The sequence below is a fragment of the Pseudorasbora parva genome, chromosome 24, assembly GCF_024679245.1.
Source record: "Pseudorasbora parva isolate DD20220531a chromosome 24, ASM2467924v1, whole genome shotgun sequence".
In the NCBI taxonomy this organism is placed as follows: Eukaryota; Metazoa; Chordata; class Actinopteri; order Cypriniformes; family Gobionidae; genus Pseudorasbora; species Pseudorasbora parva.
In genome coordinates this window covers 15,521,768-15,534,135 of record NC_090195.1, presented here as the reverse complement: position 1 = coordinate 15,534,135, position 12,368 = coordinate 15,521,768, and the positions used below count along the sequence as shown (strand labels likewise).

Genomic DNA, 12,368 nt, shown 5'->3' with positions numbered 1-12,368 from the left:
ATAGCCGCCGACTATCGGATACCAACAGCAATTACAAATTGTTCTTCTTCTGCACTGAGAAGATCGACAATTATTTATATCAGTTTATATTTTTTTGTTATATTTGTTGACAAATTAAAATCATTTTTACATTTAATATTTTTTTTATCTTAATTGATTTTAATAATGATTATATATATATATATATATATATATATATATATATATATATATATATATATATATATATATATATATATATATATATATATATATATATATATATATATATTCTCTGTAAAAAGAACACATAAAAATAAACCAGCATTTGGCATTTTAAAATTGATATTCAGCTGTAAACCAATGTAAACTTTTATTTTGAAATAACGGCCGCCGCCGGTGGTGACGCTCCTGTTTCCCATAATTCAGAGAGACAAACAAAAAGCCCTGTTCGCGTCTTTATACCAATATAAGTCATAAATATCTCTGTACTAATTATTTTGAGTCATTTTTGACAGAGTTGTTATAAACCTACGCATTTTAAATCCACTGTTTGACATAATCAGTGTAAATTTATAGAGCTATTGTAAGGTAAGGGACGATAAAGCGCATCTGCACCTGCTAGCAGTGCCTTGCAGAATCACTGAATTTGAACTAATATTACTGAAATAATAACAGGCGAATTAATATAAAATCTACATTTAATGATTTAAAATGAACATTTTTATCTAAACTTTGCAAATTGTGATCCAAACTATTGGTGGATTCTTTTTCATCCGTATAAAATTAATGTAACTTTCGTTTAAATTAATATCATGTTAAACTGTAATGTTGTGTAAATGTAAAATGTAATGTAGATGATAATTAAATAGGTCTTTCGATTGCGTACAAATTTCCACAAGTTCTGTAGTTGTAATAATTCTCTGTATATCTTCTCTGCTTTGTGTTCAGGATGTGTTCTCATAGAGACCTCCGAGGAGCATGTCACTGATCCTGTTTGCCTTTGTGGTCCGGGTCTGGGATGGACTCCCTCTCTCCGCCTCCACTGATTTCCTGCATAACAGGGAACTTCAGGAGAGAAAGCAACAGCTGAAAGTGATCTCAAAATCCCTAGGTTTATTACCAGAGAGAGGGACCATTAAGGGCCATGAACTCAACATTCAGTAGGTGCACTATTATGGACAACTCGTGACTTTTAGTGGTTAAAATATCCGGGATGGAAACCAAAAGGCTTTCAGGTTTAAACCCACAATGTGCCTTTGAGCAACTCCAAATGGACCTGTACTACAAGCATTGTGCTATTATGCTAAAGTACTAAATCGGTAAAGATGCATGAGAATAAAGGGGATACATAAGTGAATCAAGTAGGGATGTAACAATAAATCATGCCACTACATCGCATGTGTTAAGTGCATAGCAACAAAAAGTACTGTACATAGTTCACCCAAAATAAAAGTTTACACATATTTAATGTACACTAAAATATGGTAAACCCAGAAAGTCACAATTTCATTTTGCATGATTCCTTTTCAAATAAATACAATACAAATAAAATGATTATTAATAAATGAAAAAATAAATGCATAATTTAAAAATTACATTGTATAAAAAAACTAACATGTATGTAGTTACTCAGGGACCAAGTGCAAGCATTTGTTTCATAATTCTGTATTTTTAGCTAAGCAGAATCATGAATAGTTATATTATGCTGTCACCATTGCTCTTTTAATGGGGGAGAAGGACCATGTACAAGCCTACCCTAGAGTAAAACAAAATTTAGTATTTTAATGAACAGTTTATCATATGTTTTAGAAGTAATCATTTAAAGTAGGCATGAAATAGAAACTGCAGTAGTCTTTTCTTCCCTATTCTGGAAGGCTTCTTAAACAAGAAAAAATATAGGGCGGGACTTGAGTTTGTCCATCGGAAATTGATTTGATGGAAGTGCTATTGCTGTGATGTCATGTGAGTGTCAGGTTGTCCCGCCCTCATGCCAGTAAACACATCATCAGAGAAGAGATGTTGTTGCAAGAGGAAGGGAAACTTATTTTGATTAGAGATTATGAGGGCACATGAATTTGAAAAATCATGATGTGCAAAAATAAATAATTAATAATAAATTCTACAATATTCTATTAAAAAAATAAGAATTTTCAACTTTGATTTCATGGTGACTTTAAAAAAACACTTTATTTTGGCTTTGTTTAAAGTATTGTGAGATCAGTATCGTGTATCAAACATAATTATGACATGAGTGTATTGTTAAACCTCTAAGTGTGGCCATATCAGAGACAGGAACTATAAGAATGTGCCTTAAGCCAAGGAAATTGGTGGCAGCCCTGTGAAGTCATTTGTTAACTAAGTGGTCTCTCTGTGTGTTGTAGCTTCCTTTCATCCGAGGGTGTGTCCTACATGAGCGTATGTGCATGCAGTCTCCCTGCTGCCACAGCCTTCTGCTTCTTGGAAGACTTGCGCTGGGAATTCACAGCATGCTTTGACAACTCTGCAGTGACCCTGGCAAGCAGGCCGTACCCATTTCTGGAGTTTGGTAAGGTGACAGGAAAAAACATTGGATTGGATTTAAACCATGAAAACGCAAAAGAGCTTGAAATTAAGATAAGTCATGTCAACAATTGCGCTAATCAGCTGATCATGTTTGTCTGATGGTTTTATTTCAGATGGTGCCATTCAAAAACTCCAGCAGCATTATAACCAGAAAGGGGGTCCATCTCTGGAGGTGACCCTGGCCGAGGTGCAGGAAGAGCTCAGGACCAGCCCCCCTCAGGTTCTCACCATGGAGGATGTGGAGCTCACCAATGGAGCAGCCAATGGGCATGTAGATCAAGCAGCTGCGTCAGGTTTGCTGTAGTGATGATGATTACAGTTATTTCACGTGGTCTTGATCTTAAGTTGGACATATGTTTTGATTGATTATTGATCTCTGTTGATTTTAAAGGTCAAAGTCAGAGATTAGAACCAATCTCAGCGCCAGGGATTCTCTCACTGGTTCTTAATATCATGTGTGCTGCCCTCAACCTTATACGTGGTGTTCATCTTATTGAATACACCTTCCAGGTAACACCGTGGTTCAAGCTTTAGAGATTATAGATTATATTTTAGGCATTATAATGGAAGTAGTTAATATGATACGGCTTATGTCAAAAAATGATTAATGGCTTTGACCTTTTGAACTTCCGGGGTTAGGGTCATGGGGGGTGTTCCAGCAGGCCCGGACTGGCCATCGGGAGCACCGGGATAAATCCCGGTGGCCTGGCAACTAATTTGGCCTGCTGCCTTGGCGAGTGTTTTTTTTTTTTTTTTTTTTTTAATACTACTTATTTTATATTATTGCTTTTACTAAAGTAATAATTTTCGAATTCGGCATTCAATAAAATTATTAATAATAATAAAAACAATTAATCATGAATCTGTTAGTCTGGTCTTGACCGACTTGCCTCAGCCAAACGCGCAGGCAGCACCCGATGATAGAGAAAGCGGCAGGTCAAGCAGAGAGGGAAAGGGCAAATAAAAAGAAGGCACTCAAAGAAGAAGCAGCAAAACGTTGCAAACTTACTGACCTGTTCAGGGCTTCAAGTGAAGGTCTGTTTTATCTGTAAATACTGTTTTTTTTTTCTGTGTTAAATTAGTATTGAACTGCTAGCGAACGTTAGCGGTAGCACCCCTACCTACTATTGCTAAAGGAGATTAATATTATTTAGTGTAAAGTCATATAAGTAATTTAGCAGACACATATTCACATTTATTTAATATTGATTGGTACTGTGAAGAGGGAGGAGCAATAGTCCAGACAACAAAAGGACAAAGCTTTTTCCATCACTTCGGAAAGGCATTTACTTTGAATACAAATTAAGAAAATGTTCCAAAAGCAATGTGTTCGCATATTGCATAAGTTTCCAGTCAACTCGCTCTTTGTCCAATAAAAACAACCCACATAATCCGTTTTCTTCATGAAAAAATCTTCCTTTAATCTTGATTTGTTAATTAATTAAGCAAATATAATAAATAAATATTATCTTAAATCCTAAATATTACGGATGCAGTAAAGAAAAGGTCAACTCCACTTTCTTTCACATGATTTACAGTCGCAATTCTTATATGGCCAGTCTACAATTTTAACATGCAACATATTTTAATGTAAAATTAGAGAATAATTATCTAAAAAGTACACACAAATGAATAAAGTGTACAACCTAAACACAAATACTTAAAGACTGAAATGCACCACATAATTTGCAATATTTGTCAGTGAAAATAATTAAGGATAGGTGTCCCATTAAGGCTGCATTCATTTAATAATTTGAATAAATATAATCATTTACACGTATTATTAGTGAATCATGTTAATGTATAACAATATTGAGGTGCAAATATTATGTTTCTGTCAAAAAGTATAAATTGCATGTTATTACTATTTACACATATTGCAAAGAACCCAGTAGCAGTATTAACATTAAGTGACATGGCATCTGACGCACAGGAGCCAATGGCACATGTCGCGACACACGCAGTGGCACTTCCGGTTCTCATTGGCATATGTCAGTGGATAGTGACATGTGTCGCGACGCACGCAGTGGCACTTCCGGTTCTCATTGGCATATGTCAGTGGATAGTGACATGTGTCGCGACGCACGCAGTGGCACTTCCGGTTCTCATTGGCATATGTCAGTGGATAGTGACATGTATCGCGACGCATGCAGTGGCACTTCCGGTTCTCATTGGCATATGTCAGTGGATAGTGACATGTGTCGCGACGCATGCAGTGGCACTTCCGGTTCTCATTGGCATATGTCAGTGGATAGTGACATGTGTCACTGACACTGTCACGAAACGCTGACACTGGCAGTGACACTGAGTGGCGGAACATGTCGCTGTATGTGACACTCACTGGCAGATGAGCTGAACAACTATACTCACGTAATTGTGGCACAAAAGCCAAAATAAATATCCTATTTTCGTGACTTTTTTCCCCTCTTAAATAAATGTTAATCTAACTTGTTAAATTTAGTAATATGTGTTAGTTTGTGACAAGCAGTATCTGAGTGGCATGTGCCACTGAATGATTTATGCAATGCCAATATAATTAGTTGTGAAATATTAAAGCCATGACTGAGTAGGCCTAAGTATGCAAAAAATACATTTGATAAAGTATTTACAAATTTGTCTTAACATATCAGACTCTGATACTATCAGATACTGTTTTTGCTACCGTCAAACTTGCAAACAAAATGTCAAATACACCACCCGTTGATGTTCCTCAACTGTCTTAAGTTATGGTGTATCTTTGCGCTGGCTATAGTGACACCTAGAGGAGAGCGTGCAGCATGATGCAAAATTAAAGCTTTACTACAGTAACGGATGCGACTGTTAATGCGATATTTGTAGTGACTTATGATGGTTTGTACGTGTTTTCTAGGACGTGCAGTTTGCGTGATCAACAACATTGGCACCAATATTGGCATTGCATAAATCATTCAGTGGCACATGCCACTCAGATACTGCTTGTCACAAACTAACACATATTACTAAATTTAACAAGTTAGATTAACATTTATTTAAGAGGGGAAAAAAGTCACGAAAATAGGATATTTATTTTGGCTTTTGTGCCACAATTACGTGAGTATAGTTGTTCAGCTCATCTGCCAGTGCAGTGAGTGTCACATACAGCGACATGTTCCGCGACTCAGTGTCACTGCCAGTGTCAGCGTTTCGTGACAGTGTCAGTGACACATGTCACAATCCACTGACATATGCCAATGAGAACCGGAAGTGCCACTGCGTGTGTCGCGACATGTGCCATTGGCTTCTGTGTGTCAGATGCCATGTCACTTAATGTTAACACCGTCTCTCAAAGAACTGCTACTTTTATATGGTGTAAATATAATCTATTTCACTTTGTAAATAGTATCTACAGCTTTTTTATTTTGGAAACATGGGGGCTCATCACGACTGCCAGTAGCCTGACAAGCCAGACCCACATCAAGATGTTTGGTCTGGAAACTCACCATAGACAGGGCTCAATCCGAGGGGCGGGATAAACGGTTGTCTTTCAAACTCCCTCTGCACGCGATAGGATAGCGCTACACCAACCAGAGCAACGAAGGTGAAACAGAGCTTGTTGACCGATTAAACATTCACCGTATCCGGTCGGCTAAACTCCGAACACATCTTCCCTTTTTAAGAATGACTTCAGTGCCATTCTTTGTTCTTTTCTCAGAGAAAAGCTTAACTCCAAGTCTTCCAGAGTCGCGGTCAAAGCTGATTCGAAAGACCGCCGCCGTTCGCCAGTTTCTGTGTTTACTAGAAGCACGCAAACGCAACTTGGCCGTCGTCATTATGGCCCCGCCCGCTGACTCTATAGAAGACGTGATTGGCCCATCTAGATTGTGAGGAAAACAGCTCAGAAGGGTATTGAGAGTTCCTAGACGACACTCGCGGGCAGATTAAATTTGCTGCCGCTAGGGTGCGTCTAGATTTCTAGGCTAGACTGCCAGTACATAGGGCCTAGGAGCTTGTGCATTGGCCTGGATCTTGTGCTATGCCCCTGTAGATACTGTCAAAATATAGTTTATTATTGAATATGAAATGACTGAAGCTCAGCGCCGTGTCTCAGGGATCTCACACCAGGCAGACGTGAACATTATATACGCGCAAGCTCAATTTTGAATTGACTTCTGACAGAAGAGCTGCACGATGAGTGTATATTGTAGCACAGGGTAAAATCAGTATGTACATTCACGATTTGAGGGAAATATACATTTAATCGCCGCGGACAGGCGCCGAATGCCGCCGACGTTGTATATGTTCGAATTTATCTTTATAACACTAATTTTGAGCACCCCATATTGCCAAAATGGTATGATCCTCGTTTCATAACACCCGCAAAGATTCGACCATGAGATCAGTGGTCAACATTTATTTGAAATATGTAATTGATTGTTATAATGGGAGCAAAAACATGTTCTGAATTATTTTGACTGATAAACTAAGTACCAATACAAAACCATGACATAGAAATGTACCTATAATGTAAATAATAAAGTTTTTTTTTTTTAAACCAGTAATATACAGAACAGGTGCACAAAATAAATAGATTATATACGAGATATGCTTGTATATATCTTATACTTATATAAGCACTTATAGCTTCAGTTATATACTACTAGTATATGAAACATATGATTTGTAAGACATTAAAGACTATTTTAACACGATTTAAACAGCAAAAATCAAAACGCGATTTTGTAAGAATTGTAATCAGGCTCTGAACAGATTACCTATTAAAATTTCTTTCAGCCAATAGAATCGCTCTGGGGGTCCTTGCGGACACAATTTCATAGCGGACAGGATTTGTCATGACACCGGAAATCCCCCACGACCCCGGAAGTTCAAAAGGTCAAAAGGTCACATCGTATATTATACCAGAACCCCCACCCCATGACCCTAACCCCGGAAGTTCAAAAGGTCAAAGCCATTAATCATTTTTTGACATAAGCCGTATCATATTAACTACTAATGGATATTAAGAAAAATTGTTATCAATTTGTATTCATTTTGCTTAAGATTACATTTAACAGTTATTAAATTATTAATGTTTTTAAAGATTTTTTAAGTGAGTGTTATATGGCCCAAGGGTAATCTAAATATAAAATTAAAGCATTAATAAGAAACCCATATTGAATAATTTACAATAAATAACAAATGGAATAGAATGAATGCAAGTATAACAAACTATATTAGATGAAACCAATACTAAATCAATAGATATTTATAATTTTGAAAATAGATATGACCAGGTTGTATATACGAGATGTCTAATTGATCACTCAAGATATTTATGGAAAGGGGAAGAGAAACGCTTTGTGTAATAATTTCTTGAGTGTAAAACATATTTTAATAAAATGTCCATTAGATTAGACAGATTTTTATTCAGAAAATATATTAATGGACATTTTTAAAAAGGTTTCTCCTGGATTAATTTTTGAATTTCTATCATTCAATTTCTATTCTTGGTTTATTAAAAGTATAGACAGGCATACCATAAAGTAATTATTGATATTTGTATATTTTTCTACATTTTCAAAAGCCTAGTTGCCTAGTAGACATACAACAAAAGTGTAGCAACTTATAATTATGCTTTTTTGGGGATGGGGGAGATTCATATCTTGTCTGTCACCAGAATCACCACACAATTTTTGTTTGTGGTTATTCTTAAGCTAAAACTTTTGAACGTTGTTTTCATTAATGGAAATTAAGCTGAAATAAAAATATATGTTAATAATTTAAAAGTTAAAGTACTAAAATTAAATAGATATTCAAAAAAATATATATATTAATAAAAAGGACAACAGCAAATAACAAAGTACTAAAACAATAATAAAAAAAATAAAACATTAAAATATAAAAATAAAAGCTAATTTAAAATATGAATAATTCTATAATAATCTCTATTTAATGATAAAATAACACTGGTGCAAAATCCCTTTAATATCCTGACATGTAATTAATTAATTAATTTCAGATTAGAATTAAGTGCTTATGTTTTTATTTATATGACTTTTTTTTACAGGATGATTATGATGGTTTGTGGAATGTGGTGGCGTTTCTTTTGGCATTTCTCTGCTGTGTTTGCCAGGTAAACCGTATTAATATTCTACATGTGGCATTTTTGTTTCTTGAAGCTGTCTAAGTCAAATTTTTGTCTTCCTCCCAACACAGTGTCATCTTTACTTGTTCCATACCTGCCAGAAGAAGTTGAAAGCCTTCACTCTCCTGACCCTCATCATCTTATGCAATGCTTTTCTCTTTGGCCTGAGGAACATCTGGCAGCTGGTCTTCCACATGTCCGTGGCCTGCCTCTCCACGCTCCTAACCCTGCACCGCAAACTGCTGGACAGGAACATGGACTGTGGAGTATGAGGGTGAGATCCCAGCAGAATGGACCAGACTTTTTTTTACTCATGAACTGGTGGCTCACGTAAACTGACATCGATTTTCGCTTTAGCTCTTGCTTTGATCTAATGTTGTGACAGTTATTTTGTATTACACTGATAGTGAGTGCAATGACTTTTTTACAGGGGTCTTCAAATACATTGATATATATCAAAAATCAAGATGTTAATGACATATTTTGAATGTAATATGAAGGAATTGATGAACAGACATGAAGGGAGCATTTTGTTGTTTCTATTAAGTTAATTTAATTTTATTTATTTTCTGCAAAATAAGAATACTTACTATTGTTTAAGCTAATTTAAACTAATCTTTTTTTTTTTTGTAGGAAGGGTTCATTTTTTTGTCAGCTGAATTGTTTTAAAACTATAAATTCACATATGGTAGTGACATCGGTGGTCTTGTTTCAATATCAGGCATTTTAAAAAGAAAAATGAAGGAATTTAGTCATAAGCTATTTCAATCTTTTTACGCTGAAACATTCCTTTTTTTTTATGTTGGTTAGAGGTTATATTCCACAATACCTTAATTTACTTTTGTATTATATTAGTGCTATAATTTGTATACAAAGCACATTCATGTTGTTCAGCTAGTCTTATGCCACACAAGATCATTTTGTGTAGCCTTTCTATAATACTCATTCCAAAGACTATAAATATGAAATCATTTCAACAAATTATCATAATAAAGCATTCATTTATCAAGGTGGCAAGATGTAGATGGGAAGAACCGGTGCTTAAATAATTGCAGGAACTCCACTTAAGACAAAAAACTGATTATTTATAAACTTTATTTTTTGTCTGTACATTTTAGTGTTGATTTAAATAACCTAGTTTACATATTAATATGTAATTACATTATTTGCACTATTATTCTTCATGAAATAGACAAAAACCACTAAAACCCTTGTTTATTTTGCATCAAGCAGTATTACAATTTGATTGTTTATCCTGAAAAAAACTTAATGTTCATCTTTTTTCAGTTCAATGTGTTTAAAATAATACAGATATCATAGCATTTTACACTGATGCAGAATAGTACGTTTTTACACTGCATTTTGTTCTGTTTATTGAAAATTTCCTGCACTCAAACATGGAAAAATCAGTTCAAGTTAATCCAAAGTAGTTTCCAGACAAGTAATAAGTGTAAATATAATTATCTGAACAATAGTCAAATTCCAGAGTTTTTACAAGCAAGCTGTCCTTCTAAGTGGTTGGTGCAGATTTGTCATTTTGCTGTGTAGTAGCAGCAGCTTGCATGGACAGTTTTTGTCTAGGATAACATTTACTGCTGTGATACACTACAGTATGTTCATCTGTCAATGCCTTATTACATTATATCATTACAGCTATCAAAACAGGAATGAGAATGTGTGTATGACCATTTTAAAGTGTGAAAATCACAACCAACGTGCAGTAAATTGAACACTTATTGTAATAATAGTGATGTAAGGGCTTTGTTTCTATTGACTGATTTCTAGATGTTCATTTCAGGATAGCATGACAAAGTAAATTCACATGTTCTGATTTGCAATCATGGATTCCTAATCGTACATTTTAAATGAGCGTTTAATTGAGGGTTACTGAGATCACTCAGCCTTTTTAATGGATATTTACTCACTCATAATACACAAAGTACTGTGTTTGTTGAATCTATGAGATATGTATTTTTATAATAATAGTTTTTCATGTTCTAGATAGAATTAATTGTTTAGCACAGAAGAGGAAACCTGTATTTAGATTAATTTAATCGCATTTGTGACTCATGTTTTTATAAAGCCCCTTTGTCAGTGAACTGTAATTGGTGATAGAGGTTATTACTTGTAATGCTTATACCCTTAGAAATAATAGTATCTTGAGACCAATATTGTCTTACATCCACCTACATTTGATTCAGATGATGTATAGATTTAAAGGATGGCATTTGGCATTTGTCATATGGCATATGGCATTTTGTCGTCTTATATCCTGCTTAATGGACAAACACTTAGATAGTCATTTGAATTGGTTTTGTTTCCAGCAACCAAGAGTCCTCTAAAATGTGAGCAGATTTGTGTGCACTATTCCCATGTCCTAAAACGGATTTGGATATTTAATATAAATCAGCAGCTGAATATAAGTACTGTGTGTTTGTGTTATCTGAGCATTTTTACTGGTTGAAGCAAAGCTAAGTTCTGTAAACATTCATATTTTTTCTAATAGAAAATAATTAGACAATAGCTGACTCAAAATGGTTTTGATAATAGACTAAATATCCTGAGATGTTTCAGAGACAGTCATGTTGGTAATGCAGGGTTGCAATAGTTCATCTCATGAAAACATTCAAATATATTTTCCTTAAGAGACTGATAGTTGAAGTATCTCTGTAAAACAAGGGTTGCATCAGATTCAGCACAAAAGCACAACAGCTTCAGAGCTTTTAAATTCAGTTCAGAGACGTTTGTGCTTTCTGTACTGTTCGAGCAATTTCATCTGCTTTCTAATTCAAATGTAAGTGCTGTTTAAATTTCATTATAATTGACAGTTCTCAGTAAACTAGAGACTTAGTACATGCGTTGTACTGTTTTAATAGCTTTAGTCCATTAATGTAAGTGCATTTGAATTTGGAAGAACCAATCATTTTATATATTTCCTGAAGCAGTTCACTACACAGACTCTCCCACCACAGATAAGGTCCCAGACTAAAATGCATGTTTGAGCTGTTTTAACTGAAAGCAACTTCCACTGACAGATCTTAACATATGTAGTTTTATATGTAGTTTGTCAATATGTAGTTTTTCACAGCTATTGGCTACTTATTAAAAACAAAAAATGTAGCTTGATGACGCCTTGATTTCGAAGAATCATGGGAGTTGTTGTCTTCACCTCTACAGCCGGTGGAAAAGAATCCGACGGGACTCACTCAGTCAGAAGTCATATTCATGGATAAGCTAAGGTTACTGTAGTATGAAGCAGGGTGGGGTTGAAAGCCGCTAGAGCGGAAACAAGGCCAGTAGAGCTTTTATTATGCCACAGATGACCGCTTCCACTTCTTCCGGTCATGCTTATGTGATGTAACGCAGCGATGCTTTATCATAGGCCTACATTTGAGTGTGTTAAAAGTTGTTATAATTTCATAACTAATCTCTGCGTTCATTTGCACACTGCCTTCAGCTAGATCGATATTACCATGGTAAAACATGGTACCCGCAGTAAATTAAGACGATGAGATTTAAACAATAAGACTAACTGTGTTGAGCTATATAACAATGATTCATTTTATGTGGATTAAAGGTGCACTATGCAACTTTTCTTCCACTTGAGGGCGCCTATTCTAAACGGCTCGTGAGTACCGGGACTTTTATTATGAAGGGACGTGACACAGTCGCCGTGCTATTATATAAACAGCTATTTTTATCATATCAGATACATTTAAGGGGC

The 12,368-nt window shown here is 35.2% G+C and overlaps 1 protein-coding gene across 1 annotated transcript; it reads left to right on the top strand.

The window, feature by feature from the left end:
• The first annotated feature begins 404 nt into the window (after positions 1-404).
• Positions 405-11,061, top strand: sec22c (SEC22 homolog C, vesicle trafficking protein). Its single transcript, XM_067434502.1, has 7 exons — positions 405-570; positions 931-1,142; positions 2,364-2,527; positions 2,658-2,837; positions 2,936-3,054; positions 8,567-8,632; positions 8,716-11,061. Exons 2-7 carry the CDS (start codon positions 961-963, stop codon positions 8,914-8,916), a joined length of 912 nt encoding a protein of 303 aa, XP_067290603.1. The 5' UTR covers positions 405-570; positions 931-960; the 3' UTR covers positions 8,917-11,061.
• Positions 11,062-12,368: the final 1,307 nt, after the last annotated feature.